Raw genomic sequence first — 24,676 nt, 5'->3', positions numbered from 1 at the left:
GAGAGATTGTATAGAGGACAGAGAAATAATCCAAGTATAAAATAATGAGGCTGAAACCTTTTTGGTGATGCAAGAGTAAAATATAAATTAGAAACACTATTCACTTACTCAACTCTTAGAATATGGTTGTGTCTACATAGGTATTAGTACATTAATTTTTCTTCCTAGAGTCTCTTCACAGACCTGAGTGGAGGAGAAGCCCCCGCTGGGGTTCTGTTGCTTGGTGAGCCATTTTACAATCTGTGTAGCCACAGACAGATCTTCTGAAGATGGGGCAGGCTGGGCAGTAAGATGGGCAAGGAGGGAGTAAGATGTCATCTCCACGTCAACAGAAGGAGCCCGGGGTGGACTGTAGAGTTCATCAACTTCTTGAGGCTTCCTAGGACGTTGCCAGTGGATTGAGTCCTCTTAGAAATAAAAAAGGATATCATCTTCAGCTTAGAGAACATTTTCAAAAATCTAAATCTTTAATGATCCCTGTAATTACAGCTCACCCATTGAATGGACGTATGTGAAATGAAGTGAAAGCCTCTCGGTCGTGTCTGATTTTTTGCGACCCTATGGACTATATAGTCCATTGAATTCTCCAGGCCAGAATACTGGAGTTGGTAGCCTTTCCTTTCTCCAGGGGATTTTCCCAACCCCAGGGATTGAACCCAGGTCTCCCGCATTGCAGGCAGATTCTTTACCAGCTGAGCCTCCAGGGAAGCCCAAGAATACTAGAGTGGGTAGTCTTTCCTTTTCTCTAGTGGATCTTCCCAGCCCAAGAATTGAACCAGGGTCTCCTGCATTGCAGGCAGATTCTTTACCAACTGAGCTATCGGGGAAGCCCAGACATACATGAAGTGAAAGTATTAAGTAATCACCAATCAAGCTAATCTTTGCCAAGAAAGTACATTGAGGTTCCAGTAAATCACCTTATGTCTTTGTGTTTATTACATCCTTGTGTGATATTAGAAACTGGACTGTTTCGAGGCCTATGATGTATGAATTGATAAAATCATCCATGTTACCTAGAGATGTTAGGTCAGTAATAATTAATCTTTTTATAATAATAAAAATGGATCTAATATAATACAAGCATGATGTGAAAGTGAAAAGTGAAAGTCATTCAGTGGTTTCCAACTCTTTGCAACCCCATGGACTCTGATTATATACAGTTCATGGAATTCTCCAGTGAGAACACTGGAGTGGGTAGCTGTTCCCTTCTCCAGTGGATCTTCCCAAACCAGGGATAGAACCCAAGTCTCCTGCATTGCAGGCAGATACAAGCTGAGCCACCAGGGAAGCCCAAGAATACTGGAGTGGGTAGCCTATCCCTTCTCCAGGGGATCTTCCTGACCCAGGAATCGAACCAGGGTCTCCTGTGATGCAGACGGATTCTTTACTGGCTGAGCTACCAGGGAAAGCCTAAAATAGATGTGAATAAGATAGGCTCTCTCCCTTTGATCACTGGTGACTTTGGAAGTCAATTCTTACCTTCTCTTACAGCTTCTTTGTCTAGGGACTCAAGCAGTTCCTTTCTCTTGGCTTGGTCTCCTGCTAGTGCGAAGGCATAGGCCAATAACGCCTTGGTATAGACAAGACTTCCTTGGGCCTCTGAGACAGATTGCCAGGCCCTTTCCAGGCAGAATAGAGCATTGCGGACAACTTGGTGCTATAAAGAAGATAAAGACCCTGCTTCTGTTTTCCCTTGTTCCAGCCATTTACTTATTTATTTATTTTGGGGAGGGGGGCGCGGGGCGGGTATAGCTGCTTTACAACACTGTGTTAGTTTCTGCTGTACAGCAAAGTGAATCGGCTCTACGTATACATATATCCCCCCCCTTTTCGACTGCCTTCCCATTCAGGTCACCACAGAGCACTGAGTAGAGTTCCCTGTGCTACACAGCAGGTTCCCATTAGGTATCTATTTTACACATAGTAGTTGTGTATACGTCAGTCCACATCTCCCAGCTCATCCCACCTCCACGTTTCCCCTTTGGTATCCATATGTTCTCATTCTCCACATCAATCTTGTTCCTGCCTTGCAAAGAGATTCATCTGTACCACTTTTCTAGATTCCACATATATGCATTAATATACGAAATGTGTTTTTCTTTTTCTGACTTACTGAAAATGAAGGAAGATCTTAAGCTAGCTGAACCAGGCTAATGAGTTGTCCCCTGGCTAGCCACAGATTAAATGCCCCAGTGTGCTTGCACAACACCACAGTTCCGACCAGAGGGTAATTTCCTTTGCAGCTTCCCAAGGGATCTACTGTCCTTTATGCTCCAGCGAAATATACTAATATTAAATAATGTGAAAATTACAACTCATTTTCCTCAGAGATTCATAGCTCCACGAGTTTCATCCTTACATTAGAGGAAGGTACAGGGTGGGAGTGGCGGTACATACGGTGACAAGCAGTGGCATCTCCAGCAGAGCGATGGTAATATAGGCAGAGAGCGTTACCTCGTCATCGACCCCACCCTGTAGGATCAGAGGCAGAGACACTCAAACACTCCAAAGCCATCACCCAGAGGCAGCTAACTCTAATTTCCCCCTTGGTTATCTTCACCAGAATGTATCTTTTCTAGGGCAATATTATTGTTTCCTCCGCTTCCTCTTTCACCCTCAAATTCTTAAATCTGTCCCAAATCACTTTCCCTCATTTTTAGTGACATAGTGGAGTTTTTTGGACATGCTATTTTCTTAACCATAGGAAACACCTAATTTATTGTTAGGTTTCAAAAGCTTTTGCTTCTGCTGTCCTTCTCAAAGTTATGTCACCATGACTTGAGGAATCCATAGGAGCATCACAACTCATACATTTCACTCTTCTCAGGGACCAGAACAAATTTAAAGGCATCACCTTAATAGCATTGTTTAGCAATGATCCAGAGCGCTGGAAACACCCATTTTCCTTCTGCTTCCGTGAAAGCCAGGTAAGGGAGTCTGTGATGTGCGAGTCCTCTACAAAGATGTGTGATTGGGCTTGAGAAAAAGACTTGAGCACAAATGCAGTAAGCCTGTTCAGCAAAGAAGAGAAGGAGACCTGAGGATCATTTCCTTTTTAAAGGTCACTGTGTTTCATTGCCTCCAGAGAGCTTTGCAGTTCCGTGGAGAAAATTGGTGGGGAGATGACCCTTGAATACTGAATATACTCTTATTTGTCCAACAAACTTCTGAATCTATTTAAAAATCTCTCAACTTTATTGGTTTCTCCAGAGTTGATACTTTTTTTTCCTCATAAAAAGTTTGTTGGAGACTCCAAGCCTTCCTACCACCCAAATTGCCATTTTCTGAATGATTTTACTACATCACAGTGTCTTTCTGTTCTTCGCCTCCTCTCCTTCCTGAATGCACAATATAGAAATTTCTTCCTCTCTCATTTCACATTGTGACACCTTATGCCTTATATTTCTGCTTGAGGGGACCCTAATTTTACTATTATCTATTGTACTATCCACCTGCAATGCAGGAGACACAGGTTCTATCCTTGGGCCTGGAAGATCCCCTGGAGAAGGAAATGGGAACCCACTCCAGTATTCTTGCCTGGGAAATCCCATGGACAGAGAAGCCAGGTGGGCTACAGTCCATGGAGTCCCAAAAGAGTCAGACATGGCTTAGCGACTAAACAACTGTACTATCAGAACAGTGAGCTTTCATACATGAAATGGTGAGATCTTCCGCTAGCAATGATATGCATGTGGGTTTTTAAAGGATAACAAATTTCTACACAATAAATCCAGGTATCAGATAAGAGCTATTTCCAGTTATCTGAAATATCTTGGATCTACAGAGAGCATATGGAAATAATTATCTTACCAAGTGTTTCCCTGACTTCTACCATCACGATCCCCAAAGGTGCTGTAAGAACCATCACTGTGCTTATAGTTCAACTGTCTTTGGTAACCTTAAGAAGAAGAATGTTTGCATAGATTTAGGAAATAGCAGAGACACTGGAGAAGGAATCAGGCTTTTCCTTGAAACTCATTGAGGAATCACAGGGAAGCTACTATTTTACTACAAAGTCTCCAAGATTTGAAGATGCCATTTAATTCTCTGGTTGTATTGTGAGACATCTTGTTGGATGTCACAGCAAAGGTAATTACTAAATTTTAATCGAAGGGACGTGGATTTGAGTTCAGTGGAGGAGATATTTAGGAAATCAACTAATGTTTTTCCTTTGGGGGTAATCTCTCACCACTGATGAGGTAGCTGATGGCTTTGGACTTGATCTTCTCAGTGAGCTGTCCTGTCTCATTTAGATAGTTCAGAACATAGATGTTAGGGGTGAAAAGGACCATATTCTGTTCTCCACAACCATAGGGCATCCGGAGAAGATTCTGAAGATTTTGCATTGCAGAGCCTAGTATATCACCTGAGGAATGAAATGCAGAAAAAATTTTAGGGGAACTCAGCTGATTGATGTTAGGGTAGGAAACTAGATGACTAGCTAAGTGAGAAGTCAAATCATGTATAAAGGGAAGGACCAGAAAGCATAAGAGGTGAAGAAAAACAAGAATAGAAAGAGAAATGTTGGAACAATAAAGTAGATGTTCAAAGATGGGAAAAATAGGAAAAAACAAAAATGGAAGGATATACCTTTCTGATGAGTCACACATCTGGTAAAAAATGATTAGTTTCATCTCTAGTAGAGAGCATCACTAGCCAATATCTTGAAGGTGAGAGCACAAAGAGATGACTCTCTTTGCTCTTTAGAGTATATCAAGGTTTAAGATGTAGCATAGCATCGATTCAGCCCCTCTTTCCCACTAATACACAGTGTGGTCCTGATGCTTTCTCTCAGTCCAATGCCTAGACACAGGGACTTCATTAGGAAGGGATGATGAGACGCCATGCACTAGAGTTAAAAGGATGGACAGATGCTTCTTTTGGGATGGGAGACTCACCCAAAACTGAATATGTCGCCCTGGCAGAACCTTCAACCACGTTTGAAGGAAGTTTTAATGACAACATTTCAGATCCTCCAGTTTCTAATGAAACAAGACAAATACACAGAAGGGAGGGAAAAATGAGAGAAATGTTCTAGTTCTATCTGCATTTTTTCCCATCTCTATGATCAAGATCCAACATCATGTTTTTCTTAGTTATTATTTCATTTCTTTGATGTAATCCAAGTTTCTGCTAGAGCCACAATTCATCTCACAGTGAAGTTCATATTAATCTTATATATTTGTGCTAAATCTCTATAGATCTCTGTATAAGCATATACCTTATGTTATACTTATTTCCTTCTCTTTCTTGTTTATGTTAACTTATACTATAGCTAGTGGTTGTAAAAAAATCATATTTACTCCATAAATATGTATGAAGTGTGTGCTATGTACCAGATTTTGTATTAAGTGCAGTGATACAGCAATTTTTGGAAGACATTTCCTGACATCATAATAAGTTCATTTTGATGGGAGTAATAAAAAACAAATTTTTAGTATGCTGGATACTGATAAGTTCTATACAAAAAATAAAGCAGTGTTTATATGGGTGAGCTAGTGAGGCAAGGTAAACCAAGAAGTGCAGGGTGTGGGGAGAAATTTGTCATCTAAATACTCATTGATTAAAAAATCAGGTACCTCCCTGTTGTTTCAGTGGCTAAGACTCCATGCTCTCAATTCAGGGGGCCTTGGTTCAATCCCTGGTCAGGGAAATAGATTCACATGCCCCAACTAAGATCTGGTATAGCCAAAATCAGAAAGGAACCAGGAATGTTAGGTCCGTGAATTAAGGTAAATTAGAAGTGGTCAAACAAGAGATGACAAGAGTGAACATTGACTTTTTAAGAATCAGTGAATTAATATGGACTGGAATGGGCAAATTTAATTCAGATGACCATTGTATCTACTACTGTGGGCAAGAATCCCTTAGAAGAAATGGAGTAGCCTTCATAGTCAACAAGAGTCCAAAATGCAGTACTTGGGTGCAACCTCAAAAATAACAGAATGATCTCTGTTCATTTCCAAGGGAAGTCATTCAATATTACAGTAATCCAAGTCTATGCCCCAACCAGTAATGCTGAGGAAGCTGAAGTTGAATGGTTCTCTGAAGACCTACCAGATCTTTTAGGACTAACACTCAATAAAGATGTCTTTTTCATCATAGGGGACTGGAATGCAAAAGTAGGAAGTCAAGAGATACCTGGAGTAACAGGCAAATTTGGCCTTGGAGTACAAAAGAAGCACGGCAAAGGCTAACAGAGTTTTGCCAAGAAATCACACTGGTCATAAAAAATACCCTTTTCCAATAACACAAGAGAAGACTCTACATGGACATCACCAGATGGTCATTACCGAAATCAGATTGTTATATTCTTTGTAGCCAAAGATGAAGAAGCTCTATATAGTCAGCAAAATAAGACCTGGAGCTGACTGTGGCTCAGATCATGACTCTTTATTGTACAATTCAGACTTAAATTCAAGAAAGTAGGGAAAGCCACTAGACCATTCAGGTATGAATTAAATTCTTTACAATTATATAGTGGAATTGACAAATAAATTGCAGAGGTCAGATCTGATAGACAGAGTGCCTGAAGAACTGTGGACTGAGGTTTTAGACATTGTACAGGAGACAGGGAGCAAGACCATCCCCAAGAAAAAGAAATGCAAAAAGGCAAGATGGCTGTCTGAGGAGGCCTTACAAATAGCTGAGAAAAGAAGCAAAAGATAAAGGAGAAAAGGAAAGCTATACCCATTTGAATGCAGAGTTCCAAATAATAGCAAGGAGAGATAAGAAAGACTTCCTCAGTGATCAATGCAAAGAAATAGAGGAAAACAACAGAATGGGAAAGACTGGAGATCTTTTCAAGAAAATTAGAGATACCAAGGGAACATTTCATGCAAAGATGGGCTCAATAAGGACAGAAATGGTATGAAACTAACAGAAGCAGAAGATATTAAGAAGAGGTGGCAAGAAAACACAGAAGAACTGTACAAAAAAGATCTTCATGACCCAGATAACTGCAATGGTGTGATCACTCACCTAGAGCCAGACATCCTGGAATGAAGTCAAGTGGGCCTTAGAAAGCATCACTGTGAACAAAGCTAGTAGAGGTGATGCAATTCCAGTTGAGCTATTTCAAATTGTAAAAGATGATGCTGTGAAACTGCTGCACTCAATATGCCAGCAAATTTAGAAAACTCAGCAGTGGCCACAGGATTGGAAAAGGTCAGTTTTCACTCCAATCCCAAAGAAAGGCAGTGCCAATGAATGTTCAAACTACCACACAGTTGCACTCATCTCACACAGTAGGAAAGTAATGCTCAAAATTCTGCAAGGCAGGCTTCAACAGTACATGAACCATGAACTTCCAGATGCTCAAGCTGGATGTAGAAAAGGGAGAGAAACCAGAGATCAAATTGCCAACATCAATTCTATCATTGAAAAAGCAAGAGAATACCAGAAAAAATCTACTTCTGCTTTATTAATTATGCCACAATCTTTGACTGTGAAGATCACAACAAACTATTGAAAATTCTGAAACAGATGGGAATACCAGACCACCTGACCTGCCTCTTGAGAAATCTCTATGCAGGTCAAGAGGCAACAGTTAGAACTGGACATGGAAGAACAGACTGGTTCCAAATTGGGAAAGGAGTATATCAAGGCTGTATATTGTCACCCTGCTTATATGCAGAGTACATCATGCAAAATGCTGGGCTGGATGAAACACTACTTGGAATCACGATTGCCGGGAGAACTATCAATAACCTCAGATACACAGATGACACCACCCTTATGGCAAAAAGTGAAGAAGAACTAAAGAGACTCTTGATGAAAGTGAAAGGGGAGAGTGAAAAAGCTGGCTTAAAACTCAACATTCAAAAAACAAAGATCATGGCATCTGGTCCTGTGACTTCATGGCAAATAGATGGGCAAACAATGGAGACAGTGAGACACTTTATATTTTTGGGCTCCAGAATCACTGCAGATGGTGACTGCAGCTCTGAAATTAAAAGGTGCTTGCTCTTTGGAAGAAAAACTAAGACCAATCTAGACAGCATAGTAAAAAGCAGAGACATTACTTTGCCAATAAAAGTCTGTCTAGTCAAAGCTATAGTTTTTTCAGTAGTCATGTATGGATGTGAGAGTTGGACCATAAAGAAAGCTGAGCGCCGAAGAATTGATGGTTTGGAACTTTGGTGTTGGAGAAAACTCTTGAGAGTCCCTTGGACTGCAAGGAGATCCAACCAGTCCATCCTAAAGGAAATCAGTCCTGAATATTCATTGGAAGGATTGATGCTGAAGCTGAAACTCCAATACTTTGGCCAACTGATGCAAAGAACTGACTTGTTCAAAAAGACCCTGATGCTAAGAATGATTAAAGGTGGGAGGAGAAGGGGATGACAGAGGATGAGATGGTTGGATGGCATCACCGACTCAATGGACATGAGTTTGAGCAAACTCTGGGAGTTGGTGATGGACAGGGAAGCCTGGTGTGCTGCAGTCCATGGGGTCACAAAGAGTCAGACATGACTGAGTGATTGAACTGAACTGAATAGCCAAAATAAGTAAATATATAAATAGTTAAAAAAAATCATAAGTGATGAAGACTAAATCAGGGAGTAAAATTTATAGATATCTAGGGGAAGAGACTTGCTGGAATACGGAGCAAAACATGAAAAGACATCAAAGATGAGAGCATGCTGGTTGTGTTCCAAGATCAGATTAGGAGACCAGTGTGATTAGATTAGGAGGAGCAGGGTGAGTGGAGGACAAGGTAAGAAGGTATGAAGTCACAACGGTAGAAAGGTTTTGTAGGTGAGGTTGGAGACATGCTCTAACTTTGAGGGACATGGGAGACTCTTGGAAGATTCTGAACAGAGGAGGGGCATGGTGTGAAATATGCTTTAATGATTCTCTTGCTATGGAAGAACAAGGGGTGATGACCAGTTAGGAGGTGGCTGAGATGATCCAAGAGAGAAAGGTCTAGAGCAGGAGTGGACATGATGAGAAGTGGGAAAATTATGAATAATATTTAAAGGTAGAACCAACTAGATTTGGAATTGATTGGGTATGGAGTAAAAGAGAAAGAATATAATTAAAGGACAACTCCAAAATTTTTATCTCCAGCAAGCAGAAGAATAGGATTTCCATCACTGCAGCAGCGTCTGAGATGAAGAAAACTGTAGGAGAAGCAGTGAGTCCTGCAGGGGTTCAGTTTTGAGCAAGCTAGTTTTGAGAGACCTCTTAGACCTCCAAGCCTGCAAGTGGAGATGATAAGTGAACAGTTGAATACATGAGTCTCAGTTTAGGAAAGAGGTATGGACAGAAGATATATACATTTTGTGGTCTCTGGTACAAAGTTATTAAAGTTCTGTGACTAGCTGAGATTATCAGGGGCTACTTAAATAGACAAGAGAGGCCATCTGTACACTAAGCATTGTTCTCAAGATGGTTTTTGATAGTGCAGAGTTGAACATTTTTATTTTTTTATTTTTATTTATTTTTATTTTTTTTTAGTTTTTTATTTTTTAAATTTTAAAATCTTTAATTCTTACATGCGTTCCCAAACATGAACCCCCCTCCCACCTCCCTCCCCACAACATCTCTCTGGGTTATCCCCATGCATTTTAATAGTCATTTTCTAAATGACTGTATGAATGTTTAGATGGTAATTTTAAGGGTTCAATAAAGATTGTTTTTCTCTATATATGTTAATGACCTAAAATTCTTCAAATAATTTGTTTAAACAAAAACATGAATACACTTAAACTATTAACTGAATAACCAATAATACTAGTGCCACAAAGATATTTCAATATTTGGAAAATTGTGTAGGAAGAAGTTTGGGAAGCAAGGTGTATTGGAAAGAATCCTGTCCGATAGTCATCAGCTTTAGTCCTCATTATTGGCCAAGAAATTTTAAGTGAATCTCTTTAACTTTTCGATGCCCTCATCAGGAAAAGCTTGTTCTCCATCAAATGTCCTTCGATTTGCACATGGGATAGTATACTTCTTTCCTTTTTTTTCCACCAGAGAAAACGTGCCTCCAAGGGCATTTCACATCATATACTTTGGCAAGTGGCTTAACATAAAAATTTTATCTATTTCTGACACTTACCTGATGCACAGAGAAGTGTGTTGAAAGTTTCTTCTCTTTCTATTCCTTCAGGCTTTGTATAGAAAGAAGAAAATTAAGAAGAAAAGTTATGTGTATATATATACAGAATCTAGAAAAATGGTACTGATGAACCTATTTACAGGGAAGGAATAGAGAACAAACTTGTGGATACAGGGAGGAAGGAGAGGGTGGGGTGAATTGAGAGAGTAGTATTGACATATATATACTACTGTGTGTGAAATAGATAACTAGTGAGAAGCTGCTGTAAGCATAGGGAGCTCAGCTCAGTGCTCTGTAATGACTTAGAGGGATGGGATTTGGGAGGTGAGTGGAAGGGAGGATTTAGGAGGGGATACATGTATACATGTAGCTGATTCACATTGTTGTACAGTAGAAGCTAATACAACATTGTAAAGCAATTATTCTCCAATTAAAAAATGAATTAAAAAAAAAGAGAAGTGATAGTGCATCAGAGAAGAAGCAATTACTTTAGAAGAGAAAATGTTAGTGAAAGCTTGAGCTGTGAACATATTCATATTCATGGGAATGAAATGTCACTGCCACATACATGTTAGATAATGCGATTTCCATAATAGAGCTTCTGAGACTCAGAGAAATTAGACCTTCATACCTCAACAAGTAAAGGCTTGATAACGGTGTCCTTCTGTCCAAGTTCTGGGAAGTGAGGCACCTCACTGCCACATAGTTCCTGAGACCGCAGGGCTTCTGCAGTAGCTGTGAAATTCACCTCTCCTGGGGAATAAAATTCGTAAGGAGTTAAACAGTGATCCTATATTGAATGGTTTCTTCTTTTTAAGCCTCTCCAATGTATATAATTGTTTTCCTTCCATTGATCAGTCAAAGGAGGAGAGAAACACATGCATCTGAGTGGAAGTGGAAAGCTATCAGCACAACAAAGGAAGTAGGATTCCTGAACACCGTTATCACTCACCCAGTGACTTTGGGGTCACAGCCCAGGACATGGTTTTCTGCTTGTTTCCACAGACACAGTGAGATTCTTCATTCTTCTCTACTGGGATGGCCAAGAAGGCAGAAGAGGCCTCCAGCTGTATGCTCACCTGTCCCCCATTCCCATCCACAAGTTGGAGAAAGAATACAGGCAAAAGGTCAGTAATGGGGTGTCAGGGTGGGGGGAGGGAAAGACGCTTAAAGGGACAATGCACACTAATGAGAGGCTTTGAGAAGCTGTTCAGACAAGGTAAATCCTGTCAAGTATTTTGTAGTTTAGATGTTTGCCATAAGGACATTGAAAAACTGATGGGAATCAAGATAAATACTCAGGATTTAGGCTTGTGCCAACACAAGGAAGAAATACTTTTCTTTTGTTAGAGTGAAAAAATAATCAGGTGGGTAATAATCAGGTGGTAATAGCTGAATTCAGGAATACACAAATAAAATAGAGTCCTGGATGACTATAACCTTACCACCTTGGATCTGTTGGGAGCTTTGTTCTTAGCACTTGAAAGTGGAAGTGTTATTCACTCAGTTGTGTCCGACTCTTTGCCACTCCCTGGACTGTAGCCCGCTAGGCTCCTCTGTCCTTGGGGATTCTCCAGGCGAGAATACTGGAGTGGGTTGACATTACCTTCTCCAAGGGATCTTCCCAACCCAGGGACTGAACCCAGGTCTCCCACACTGCAGGCAGATTCTTTACTATCTGAGTCACCAGGGAAGCCCAGATGGTTGTAACCTTACCACCTTGGACCTGTTGGGGAGCTTTGTTCTTAGCACCTATTCCAGTCCAAAATTAGGCCACATCGTATTCAGTTATGATTTACTAGGAGATGACCTGGAGGAGATTTAGGAAATGAATGGTGTGTTCCTTCCTCCTTCCTTCACTTACATCCAGACAAGTGCCCTTACCCGCATGCAATGGGACAGATAGTTGAACACAGTGGCTTTGAGTGTGAAGGCTTCTCCCCGAACCACAGAATAGGGAAGAGTGAGTTCCAGGAAGAAGGGCTGGAAGGCTGTGAGAGAGACGGTGGGCGAGAGTCCAAGCCCTGCTGCTCCAGACAAGCAGAGGGCGCTGGCTTTCCAGTCCGTGACGGTGTCAGGGACCTTGATTGCCAACTCACGTTTGCCCCACATACTAGAGATGGGAAAAAAGAAGACGAGAGTCAATGAATTCCTTTTCTTAAAAGCATGGACCACAGCTGACTCTAGAGCATGACACTTTAGAAACCCAGTGTGATAAATGCTAAACTTGATATAAAGTTTGGTGCTCCTAAAGAGGTCTCTGAAATTTTTTTTTTCTTTTTTTTTTTTCTTTTTAGGGTCAAGGGTGGCTTTCTATTAAGTATCTCAGGAACAAATTAGAAAAACAAAATTGCTTTGTTTAGCTATGAGATAAATGAACTACGAATCTACACATCTATCAGAAAAGAGTCGGGCAAAACAGAAAGGACTGGCCCTACAATTACACCGGAATCATAGAAGAGGATTCAAATCCTCCTACGAACTCAGTTCCAAGCAGCACACAACTTACTCGAGTGGCGTCAACTCCCAGATCCAGGTCTCAGGGAAATACTTTCGGATTGTTTCTTTCACTTTCATAGCTGAAGAGTCTTCTCTCATATCCAATGGATAAACTAACCCTGGACCTACACCTGCTAGTCCAACTTCGGGGCCTGGTGGACCTGGTGGGCCTGGTTGACCTAGTGCACCTGGTGCACCTGGAGCTGTGGAGAGACAACACGAGGGCCTAATGTAAGCCTGAGTTTTATCATCAAGTTCTCAGAGCCGCCTTATGTATCAAGTAGAATAAGGCCATACACTCAGGGAATGCCTTTGATTAGAACAATTTACCCTACCACCTTCTTACTTTGTTTTCTCATCTGTTTGTCTTATTGGAAGGTTAATCCTGCTGCTTCATCAAATAGTTTAGAGGCAAATGTATTTTTCTCTAGAAATGAAAACAAATGTAACTCTCCCTAAGCTGATTTTTCAACTGGTGAAAGGAAGAATAAAGAGTAGTTTAACCACCCCCACCACTCCCATACTGCTCAGATGGTAAAGAATCTGCATGCAATGTGGGAGACCTGAGTTTGATCCCTGGGTCGGGAAGACCCCCTGGAGGAGGGCATGGCAACCCACTCCAGTAGTCTTGCCTGGAGAATCCCCATGGACAGAGAAGCCTGGCAGGCTGCAGTCTATGGGGTTGCAAAGAGTCAGACATGACTAAGTGACTAAGAACAGCACAGCACATACTGCTTATGGGCTTCCCAGGTGTCACTAGTGGTAAAGAACCTGCCTGCCAATGTAGGAGACGTAAGAGACATGAGTTCAATCTCTGGGTCAGGAAGATCAAGTGGAGGTGGGCATGGCAACCCACTCCAATATTCAAGAATCCCATGGACGGAGGAGCCTGGCAGGCTACAGTTAACAGGCTCACAAAGAGTTGGACGTGACTGAAGTGACGTAGCTCAGCACACAGCACAGGAGGAAACAGGATTCGTAGGCATCTCAGCATGCCTAGAGAAATGTCTCTGTTAGCAGCAGAAGAGAAAACAGAATCTTTTTGATTTTCCTCTTTTCTATGTATACTTGAGATACACAAGGAGACTAACAGTATATCTGCCAAAAGTTGAATTATTCTATTCTATTATTTAACTTGTCAGAATCACTGATTTCCATGAAAGAACGACAGAGGCAAATAATATCCATATAATCGTTCACATTTCTCAGATCCCTTGCAGATAGGGCACCATGATCTGTGCCACTTCCACAGCTGGCTGTAAAGTCATGTGCATATCTACTCCTTCTTCTCCAAGATAGTAACCTTGAAAGGCTTGCTGGAGATAGAGTCACAAGAGGAAAGCTGAATGAATCTCCTTGACAATGATTGGTCGTGTTCTGACCAATGGAGGTGTTTTGAACAGCCCCTGGGCTCACAAGCAGTTTTTGTGAGAGCATTAAAATTAACTGTTAGGTGCTTAGACTGTGACTTCACTTTCACTTTTCACTTTCATGCATTGGAAAAGGAAATGGCAACCCACTCCAGTGTTCTTGCCTGGAGAATCCCAGGGACAGAGGAGCCTAGTGGGCTGCCATCTATGGGGTTGCACAGAGTTGGACACAACTGAAGCGACTTAGCAGCAGCAGCAGCAGCTTAGACTCTGAGATGTGGGGGTTTGTTTGCTAAGGCGGTATAATTTATCTTATCTTGACTAATTCAGATACTGAAGGCACAGTAGATAAAGAGGATTTAAAGTACCACGACTGTATTTAATTTTGATTAGAGAGAGACAGAGAAATCATAATGCTTCATTTTTTCCCTAGAGAAAAAAGTTATTTGAGGAAATTTTACTGAGAAATTGCTGCAGAGTCATAACATTCAGTACCTAAAAAATGTTTTTTCATCACAACCCAGCAAAACATTACTTTTCTTCTATTATTTTAGTGGATAAATAACTTTCACCCTTACCATATGCATAGTTTATAGACATTCCTGGATATGGAAGCGGCTGGCAAAAATATGGCTTGTGGATTTTTGAGTTGGTAAAAATATTTAATCCTGCAGACTGGAAGAAAAATAATTATTAAAGCATATAGGCAATCCAGTCTAGAGACTGGGATATTTTCTTACATCTGTATTATACCCTTAGTATTATACATAGAACTCAGGATTATCGTGAAAATTCCACCCAATGGAGAAGAGAGGTATTTTATAAAAATGAAAATGGGGTCACAGAGAGTCCAGATCATCCAATTAATGAATGGGAGTTGGGATTAGAATCTACTTCTGATTCCTATTTCTGAATTTTGTCTCCTGTATGCTTGGAGCCCCTTTAATTATCTTTTGCCTCCAAGAAACTGAGTGTTTTAGCTTTGGATGTTTTTCTTCCCTTCCTCCCCCTGCCTTAAACCACACATTAACTTTGTTGCAGAGAATAGTTTTTTGTTTCTTTTCATTTGAAATTGTAGGGTTGCATATTGGAGGTTTTTCTTCATAGTCATTACACTTTGCTTTGTTTTTGTTTTATTGGGAAATATGCCTTTGCCTGAATATCTGTGTTCAGCTCATCCCTTTTGTGATTTATCCTTTCGTTTTTTTTTTCTTTTTCAGTTTTAAGTATACTGAAACTCTGCATGCAAAACACCCATGCAGACATCCACAGTAGCTTGATTCCTTGATTCCTGTTACAGACTTCCTCCTTCTTCAATATTAGTCACAGTTAAATACTACTTGCTGTCCTCTAGAGTGCTAGGGAAGCTGTGGGACTCTGAAGCACAGTTGTCAGTGGTGGCTGTGGTATGGAACAGGGAGAAAGAAGTCAGAAAGAAACATTTAACAGTTAATAAAGAGCCTTCTTTTTCTCCCTCCATCACCAACTGATTCTGGAGGCTCCAGAAAAGGGAGGTTTAAACTGCTCTCAGCTAAGCTGCAGACCTCCACAGCAGTACGACACATGGCTTCCTCAAGGTATAGAGAGTGTTTTCAGTCCTTTTTGGTGGAGCTAAGATTTAATCTCACAACTTGGATAAACTTTCCTTTCATAACTCTGCCTAACTGCAGTTAAAGATACACATTTGCTCCAGGGTACCTAAGGCATGCTAATGCTTCCACTGCAAGTTTTATAAATTCTTCTGTATGAACAGCTACTTTCAATTCACCTGAAATTTTACTGCACTGAAACTGTTGGCTGCAGTATTTTACTCTATGTATTCAGTCATTTGCAGAGTCATTTATTGTGAAATGCCTGTTGCAGTGGTTGCCGACAGAGTATTCACTTCTCTTTTTAAGGATGTCAGAGGCTCTGTGGGAAATGTTTGCTTTGTTTTTCTCACGTATTGGAATCTCTGAGAATCACTGAGAGGATATATGACGGTGACAACTAGCTTTGGGATCAACTTGGTTAAAGTTGCGGGCCCTAAAAGTATACCCCTTGCTCTTAAAGTGTCAGAGAAATTCATGACTGACTGTCTGTGTGTCTACAAAGTTCTCCATGCTTCTGACATTTCAATATTTTTCTGTTAATCATAGCTTTGTTTTTTGGTGGTTGAGAGGAAGATTAGATTCTGGAGCTTAGAAATCCGTTTCTTCTCCATCTTGATGATGATGCAGAGATCAATTTAGGTTGTGTTTTTAAGAAGAGGAATTACCTCAAAGATACTGTAAACATCATCATCACTGATGAGCTGCCTTGGAGCGTAAATGATTCCATTGTGAGTTATGTCTTCCGCATTGATGCATTTTTCCCCATCTTCATTCATGTGGTCTCCATATCCCATGCTAAAGGTTCTCTTTACTGGTAGCAAATTATACACCTGCAAAGTAGAACAAAGGAAAAACTGTTCTGTATTTTATAAAGTGAGATAATGTTCAATCTGGAGTTTAAGAGATCTTGGTGTTTATTTAATACTCCCATAGCAACATTATAAAACATGACACAGAAATCATGGAGTGATATCAAAGGTTATGGATCCCAATCATTTTGTTGTACAAAAGAAAATAATGTATAAAGAAATCAAATTCATTGATGAAAGACTCAGAGGTCATTTAGCCTAAAACTCAAGTCTCTTTGTCTCCAGCCCAAATGCCTCCTTTTTTTAAAAAATTATCTTTTGAATTTTATTTATATTTATTGGTGTATAATTGCTTTGCAATGTGGCGTTAGCTTCTGCTGTACAACAAAGTGAATCAGCTATATGTATACATGTATCCCCTCCCTCTTGGAACATCCTCCCACTTCACGTCTCATCCCACCCCTCCAGGTCATCGCAGAGCACCAAGCTGAGCTTCCTCTGCTTTACAGCAGGTTCCTGCTAACCATCTATTTTATACATGGTAGTGTATATATGTCAGTCCTAATTTCCCAGTTCGCCCCACTCTCCCCTTCCCCACCCTGTGCCTATATGTCATTCTCTCTGTCTGTGTCTCTATTCCTGCCCTGGAAATAAGTTCATCAGTACCATTTTTCTAGACTCTACATATATGCATTAATACATTTGTTTTTCTCTTTCTGACATACTGCACTCTGTTTGACAGACCCTAGGTCCAACTTTTAAAAGAAAGCACAGAGAAGCATTATGAAAGAATAGAAGTCATTCATATCCATCACCTAGAAACAACCTCTGTAAATACTTAATTTGTTTCCTTTTCCCACTTTATGTGATTATATCCTTACCAGGTTTCCCCCCCCCCACCCCTAGTCTACTGCTGTAGGACCAAGTTTAACTCAGGAGGAAACTAGATGCAAAGTTAACCCAGAAATAAATTCATTCTAGTTCAGTTTTGGCCTTGTGCGTGCACGCTGAGTTGCTTCAGTTGTGTCCGATTCTTTATGACCCTATGGACTGTAGCTCACCAGGCTCCTCTGTCCATGGGATTCTCCAGGCAAGAATACTGGAGTGGGTTGCTATGCCCTCCTCCAGGGGATCTTCCCATTCCAGGGATAGAACCCGCATCTCTTATGTCTTCTACACTGGCAGGCAGGTTCTTTACCACTAGTACCATCTGGGAAGCCCCATCATAAGGCCACCTGCTCAGTCGTACAGTATTCAGGCTGCTAAAGACACACTGACTCCATGCGGACCTGTTGTCATCTCTTATCTAAGCTACTACCATAGTCTCCTATTTCCATGCTTTCGTTCTTGCTCCCACACTTAGAACAGCAAACAGGATCTTCATAACTAGGTAAATCTAAATCGTCGCTCTCCTGCTTTAAACTCTTCACTGATATATCATTGCCTTTGCTGTCAATTCAATTCCTAGGTCGGGAGGATCCCCTGGAGAAGGAAATGGCAACCCACTCCAGTTCTCTTGCTTGGAAAATCCCATGGGCGGAGGATCCTGGTAGGCTACAGTCCATGGGATCACAAAAGAGTCAGACATGACTGAACGACTTCACTTTCACTTTTCACTTTGCTGTCAATGCCTAATTCCACTCCAAGTTCACGGTCCTCCTTATGATCTTCCTGACTTTCATTCCACCAACTGCCTCTACCATCCTTTTCTCTCACCACTTTATGGGAGGTCATTACCGTTTCCTTTGGAAACACTCTGTTGTTCTGGCCTCAGGACTTCCATGCTGCTTTCATTCTTTACATTCCCTGCCCCTGCCCCTGTTATTTGACAATCTAAGAAGAGATCCCGATCACTACATTAAAACTTGCTCAACTGTTTTCTTCATCTCAACATCCTGTTTATTCCTTAAATGATACTTACTGACACTTAGAACTACTATTTGTTAATGTGTTTTTGTTGCTTGCTTGCTTAACACATGAGACTATGAATCTAAAATGCTCAAAGACCACATCTATTTTTCACCACTAGAACTCTTATTCTCAGAGCACTATCTTGTAGTCAAAATGCAGTGGATATTTGTTAAATAAATAAATGGACAACGAAGACTGTAAAACTGAACTCTTTTACAAGTTTTTCATTATAAGAAACGTCTTTTTTTTTTTTTAAGCTGTGCTGCGCAGCATATGGGATCTTAATTCCCCAAGCAGGGATCTGAGATCCCTGCAGTAGAAGCAGAGTCTGATCCATTGGACCACCAGGGAAGTCCCAAGAAACATGTTTGAAAGTTTGATTGAAATCTCTTTTGTCAATACTTAAAACAAGTAAGTGCCTGGACTTTGGAGAAGATTTAAAAATTTGACATTTCACATACTATCTGGAACTGTGGTGTGTTAGACATGGCATCGAATAAAATTTGGTTCAAATTCTACCTTTAAAATATATTTTTTGGTGCATTGTTTCTATAGTTCCTTAATCTAACTCTGTTGTGTTTTCTTATTCCATAAAATGAAGGTAATAATGCCCTCCTTAAGGAATTATTCATTTCTTTACTCATTAAAAATGTGTTGAGCATCTTTTACATGTGAGGACTGTGCGAGGCACAGGTGGGCAAGATTGCTCAGTCTTTGATACATCGTAGCAGACAATGAAGTGAGATGATCTGTGGAAAGCATCTTGTGCAATGTCTTTTTCAGAAACAAGTAGAATTCAAACTCTTATGTGACTTAGTGCACTATTCCTGACACTCTAAAGAACTTGTCCTTTGCAGGTATAACTTCCAGCTTCCAGAAATGGTCATATCATGTGTGTATTTTCTGATATCCGAGACTGAGATGGGACTCACTGACTGAGGTGAGAGCTCAGCTTCAGGCTTCATTAGCAGGACACTCTTGTCCACGGCTCGGAGGCCACAGAGAGAGTAAGGAGTGGCTGTGATCTTCAGGCTGGTGTTTGAGGCTGGAAGGCCTTGGGTTGAGGAGAAGCTCAGATTTACCTGTAAGGAGGATATAATTATAGCAATGAATTTTCCAACTGTTACAATCTTAAAACACTCTTCTACGCCAGGCTTCCCAGGTGGTGCTAGTAATCAAGAATCCACCTGCAATGCAGGTAAGAGATGCAGGTTTGATCCCTGGACCAGAAAGATCCCCTGGAGGAAGGCATGGCAACCCACTCCAGTATTCATGCCTGGAGAATCCCATAGACAGAGGAGCCTGGTGGGCTATGGTCCATAGGGTCACAAAGAGTTGGACTGAGTGAAGCAATTTAGCACACAGCACACACCCCAGGGAAGTCCCTAGAATATATTTTGAATTCCTCATGAATTTTCAGATAAAACAAGAGACTTGCAAGAAATCATGCTAATGGCCACCTGCTTTGAACTACTCAGCTTTTGTTATCATTCTCTGCTATTAGAGATCCTTTGGCAGAAAGTTTTAGAAGCACCACCTGACCGTCTTTTAATGAACATAAGTTCCTTATTTTCCATGTTTCAAAAAGAGGAGATGAAGAAAAGGACTGGGCTTAAACAAAACACCCACCTTATTGGCAAAACAGTTTTCAATGTCGAGCGTCTCAGCATCTGCGACAACTTCTCCATTAGGTAAAATGGTATAAACAAGTAACTGGGCTATAGGAGCAATGGTTGATTTCACTCGAAAGGAGAAGGAAAATACCCCTTTTACTGCAAAGTAAAGAAAGTTCAAGATAATAGATTAGGAGGAGGGAAGAGCTTCAGTTTTAGGAAGAGGAGCCTCTCAAATTATTTTACTTATTTATATGTGGAGTGTACTAAAGTTACAAAAAGACTTGCCTTTATGCCATTGCGCTTGCAGTGAAAGTGAAAGTGTTAGTCTCTCAGTCATGTCTGACTCTATGTGACTCCATGGATTGTAGCCCTCCAGGCTCCTCTGTCCATGGAATTCTTCAGGCAAGAATACTGGAGTGGGTTGCCATTCCCTTTTCCAAGGGATTTTCCCCACCTAGGGATCAAACCTGGATCTCCTGCATTGCAGGCAGATTCTATGCAGTAGTATTCAGTAAACATATGCTGAACTACTGATACTATTTTCCTTAAAGATGTAGATTACATTGTTAATTTCCTCTGCTTAAGAAGGAAAGAACATTCAGTAAGTCTCTATTTTTAAATTAAAAAAAAAGACATTAAGAAGTCAAGAGAGAAGAACTTCTAGACATCTTTACTGATCTCTATGATACAGTCAGCACAAGTGTTGTCATACGAATGTGCTTAGTTGCTCAGTCATGTCCAGGGAAGCCTGTCATATGCATGAGGGCAAGTCAAAGAATGCAACACAGTCTTTATCTTCAGGCCATTTACAATAGAGCAGAGATATAGGTACACATGGGTTTCCCTGGTAGTTCAGCTGGTAAAGAATAGGCCTGCAATGCAGGAGACCCTGGTTCAATCCATGGGTCGGGAAGATCTCCTGGAGAAGGGATAGGTTACCCACTCCAGTATTCTTGGGCATCCCTAGTGGCTCAGCTGGTAAAGAATCCACCTGCAATGTGGGAGACCTGGGTTCAATCCCTGAGTTGGGAAGACACCCTGGAGGAGGGCATGGCAACCCACTCCAGTATCTTTGCCTGGAGAATCTCCATGGACAGAGGAACCTGGCAGGCTTTCAGTCCCTGGGACTGAAAAGAGTCAGACATGACTGAGTGACTAAGCAAAAGCACAGGTACACATAATCATGTACAAAATATAGTATGCCTCTGATTTTTATAATGCATCTATTTCAGTTGTTTTCTGTGTGAATTACATAGTGTTTAATTCACGCACCTTTAATCTTGTTCTGTCTGATCTTTGTAGCATACATTTATTTTAAAGCTGTTGTCTTATACATCTATAGAATACTTGAGGGCAACTTGTGGGGAAAATACACAAAACAGCAGGGTTAAAATAAATGTGAACTAGTGTCTGGTTCATATTTTTGTATGGCAGAAACCAATATACCATTGGAAAGCAATTATCCTCCAATTAAAAATAAATTTAGAAAATGAATTAGTAAAAAAAAAAATTGAAGTAATAAAACTAAAACCATATGAAATTAAATTTCTGAAGCAGGGCTAAACATAGACAGGAATTAATTATTAAGATGCCATAATGAACGATTAAACACTAGAGTGCTTAAATTTAACAGCTTCCCAGAAATCCAAGACAAGTGGAAAAACAACCATTTACATAGCTATCATCAAAATAAAGTATGCTTTATCTTACAGAGACACTTCCTTCTCCCCATTTCACCTCTCAAGATACTTAACATACTACGTAGGATTTAAATTCTATTAGTGAAAGTTAGTTCCAGAAAAACATCTATTTCTGCTTTATTGACTATGCCAAAGCCTTTGACTGTGTGGATCACAATAAACTGTGGAAAATTCTGAAAGAGATGGGGATACCAGACCACCTAACGTGCCTCTTGAGAAATCTGTATGCAGGCCAGGAAGCAACAGTTAGAAATGGACATGGAACAACAGACTGGTTCCAAATAGGAAAAGGAGTACGTCAAGGCTGTATATTGTCACCCTGCTTATTACACTTCTATGCAGAGTACATCATGAGAATCGCTGGACTGGAAGAAACACAAGCTGGAATGAAGATTGCTGGGAGAAATATCAATAACCTCAGATATGCAGATGACATCACCCTTATGGCAGAAAGTGAAGAGGAGCTAAAAAGCCTCTTGATGAAAGTGAAAGAGGAGAGTGAAAAAGCTGGCTTAAGTCTCAACATTTAGAAAATGAAGATCATGGCATCCAGTCCCATCACTTCATGGGAAATAGATGGGGAAACAGAGGAAACAGTGTCAGACTTTTTTTTTCGGGGCTCCAAAATCACTGCAGATGGTGACTGCAGCCATGAAATTAAAAGACGCTTACTCCTTAGAAGAAAAGTTATGACCAACCTAGATAGCATATTCAAAAGCAGAGACATTACTTTGCCGACTAAGGTCCATCTAGTCAAGGCTATGGTTTTTCCTGTGGTCATGTATGGATGTGAGAGTTGGACTGTGAAGAAGGCTGAGTGCTGAAGAATTGATGCTTTTGAACTGTGGTGTTGGAGAAGACTCTTGAGAGTCCCTTGGACTGCAAGGAGATGCAACCAGTCCATTCTGAAGGAGATCAGCCCTGGGATTTGTTTGGAAGGAATAATGCTAAAGCTGAAACTCCAGTACTTTGGCCACCTCATGTGAACAGTTGACTCATTGAGGATGAGATGGCTGGATGGCATCACCGACTTGATGGACATGAGTCTGAGTGAACTCTGGGAGACACAACTGAGGGACTGAACTGAACTGAACTGAACTGAAAGTTTCTCAGTCGTGTCCGACTCTCTGTGACCCCATGGACTATACAGTTTATGAAATTCTCCAGGCCAGAATACTGAAAGGGTAGCTTTTCTCTTCTCTAGGGGATTTTCCCAATCCAGGGATCAAACGTAGGTCTCCTGCATTGCAGGCAGATTCTTTACCAGCTGAGTGACAAGGGAAGCAGGAACTAATTTTGAAGAAATTTCCTCATGAGGAAATTTGGCTTTTGATATGCTATTGGGAACAAACTTACCTGCTCTTGAAAAACCAAGATAATGTTCAGTCCCATAAAAATCCATGATAAATGGAAAATTAGAGGGACTGTTCCATATTTGAGTACCTGAATTCAATTTTTTTAAGCAATAAAAAAATTTAGTAAGAGAGTTTTTATCTAGAAAAGAGATTTTATGGACCTAAGGAGAATCTAAGGTGAGCAGGGTTTAGAGTGGTATGTCTTTATTATGGCCTTGGTCGTCTCATGCTGCTGGAAAAATGGATAGACTAGAAAAAAAAGCTTTCATTTACTGATAGAGTTAGTAGAAATTTAATAACAGATGAATTTGAAATTCAAAGAATTACAAGATTTTAAGCACAATCTAAAAGTCATGATTAATTATAAAGGTCTTTTTATTCCAGCTTTTTATGATTATTTCAACAAAGGTGGTGAATAAATAGAGTTAGGAGATTAAATAAAAATCAATCTTCATTTGGAAAATTCTGAAGAATGTTGAAGTGCAATGCTGGCTTTATGTTTTGTTGAACTGCTTAAATAAAAAGAGATAAAAAGAGAAATAGAGTGAAAAGAGACCCTTCTTGGCACAGTAGTTTATCTTAAGCAAGTTGAGACTTTTTTTTTTTTCACTAGCAATTTTTCTACTTTACAAAATAAAGAAATAGTACTTAATTCTAAGTTCTTCCATTAGAATTTTTAGTAAAGAATGGGATTTATTCAAACATATAAGCAGAAGAGTGCACAAAAAATATAGCATCTTGAGGGCAATGATCATGTTTTATTAATGTTTTTATGCAAAGCTCCTATTATGAGCTATATCAAGATAGGAAGATAGACTCTCTTGAAGTATAGTTTTGATGGGGAAACTTTTTTTTCCAAAAAATTTAAGTTGTAAATCATAATGAAATTTCTTAATCTTCATTTACTAATTAGTTAAAAAATATGTATTGTATACTCACTGTGTGTCAGGTACTAATGTGAGAAACGGTGTGTCAAAAATAAAAGACAAATATGTTCTAATCTTTATAATACATATTCTTTATTTTTCTTGAAAATATTCACTCACCTTGGGTGAATGGACTTTTTGATCTTTCCAAATATGCTTTTTTTAAAAATAAAAATTGTTTTGGTAAACTGACAGCCTATAATTCAAATGAACAGGAGAAAAGGGATGCTACTTATGAGATTTAGCCTGGGGATATGTAACAAAGAGACTAAACAGACGTCTCTTTGGTAATAGAGTATTCCTTGAAAAGTTAATTAACAGATATCAATGGATATTTATGATTCAAGAAAATCCAGAAGGAAAGTATGATCTAAAAGAGAGAGGCAGGAATACAAGTGAGAGACTTGAAGATGGTGTGTTGCTAGCACTTAAGATAGAAGAAGCCATAAATTTAGGAATGCAGGAGGTCTTTAGAAGCTGCAAAAGGTGAGGAAACAGGTAATCCTCTGGAGTTCCAGAAGGAATTTAATTCTGCTGACACCTTGATGTTAGCCCAGTAAGATTCCTTTCTACAGAACTACAAGAAAGTAAATTTGTGTGGTTTTTAGCCAGCAAGCTTCCTACAGAGGCAATAAGAAACTAATACAAAATCATACAGAGTAAAATATTTCTTTGGTGATTATTTTCATTTTTCAGTTATTTTCTGCATTAAAAAATTTAATAATAAAATGAATATATTTTACTTTAGAAATAAAATTTAAAATATAGGAACATTATAAAAAGGATTTTAAAAAGTACTAAAATGAACCTAGTATTCTTTTAAACTCAGCTTCCC

The 24,676-nt window shown here is 39.9% G+C and overlaps 1 protein-coding gene across 3 annotated transcripts in view; it reads right to left on the bottom strand.

Moving 5' to 3' along the window:
- Nucleotides 1-24,676, bottom strand: part of LOC101104482 (alpha-1-macroglobulin-like) — a 54,990-nt gene that overhangs the window by 6,093 nt on the left and 24,221 nt on the right. For all 3 annotated transcript variants that reach the window (XM_060413438.1, XM_027967888.3, XM_060413439.1), the window contains 16 exons: nucleotides 19,874-20,016; nucleotides 19,177-19,326; nucleotides 16,190-16,354; nucleotides 14,511-14,607; nucleotides 12,573-12,765; nucleotides 11,948-12,176; nucleotides 11,016-11,142; nucleotides 10,695-10,816; nucleotides 10,064-10,115; nucleotides 4,899-4,982; nucleotides 4,190-4,366; nucleotides 3,811-3,898; nucleotides 2,855-3,011; nucleotides 2,398-2,472; nucleotides 1,480-1,657; nucleotides 184-407 (listed from right to left, as the gene is read on the bottom strand). In XM_060413438.1, coding sequence (XP_060269421.1) covers nucleotides 184-407; nucleotides 1,480-1,657; nucleotides 2,398-2,472; nucleotides 2,855-3,011; nucleotides 3,811-3,898; nucleotides 4,190-4,366; nucleotides 4,899-4,982; nucleotides 10,064-10,115; nucleotides 10,695-10,816; nucleotides 11,016-11,142; nucleotides 11,948-12,176; nucleotides 12,573-12,765; nucleotides 14,511-14,607; nucleotides 16,190-16,354; nucleotides 19,177-19,326; nucleotides 19,874-20,016 — 2,261 coding nt within the window. The remainder of the gene's footprint in view (nucleotides 1-183; nucleotides 408-1,479; nucleotides 1,658-2,397; nucleotides 2,473-2,854; nucleotides 3,012-3,810; nucleotides 3,899-4,189; nucleotides 4,367-4,898; nucleotides 4,983-10,063; nucleotides 10,116-10,694; nucleotides 10,817-11,015; nucleotides 11,143-11,947; nucleotides 12,177-12,572; nucleotides 12,766-14,510; nucleotides 14,608-16,189; nucleotides 16,355-19,176; nucleotides 19,327-19,873; nucleotides 20,017-24,676) is intronic.

This window comes from Ovis aries, chromosome 3 (assembly GCF_016772045.2).
Source record: "Ovis aries strain OAR_USU_Benz2616 breed Rambouillet chromosome 3, ARS-UI_Ramb_v3.0, whole genome shotgun sequence".
Classification (NCBI taxonomy): Eukaryota; Metazoa; Chordata; class Mammalia; order Artiodactyla; family Bovidae; genus Ovis; species Ovis aries.
This window is presented reverse-complemented; position numbering and strand designations above follow the sequence as displayed.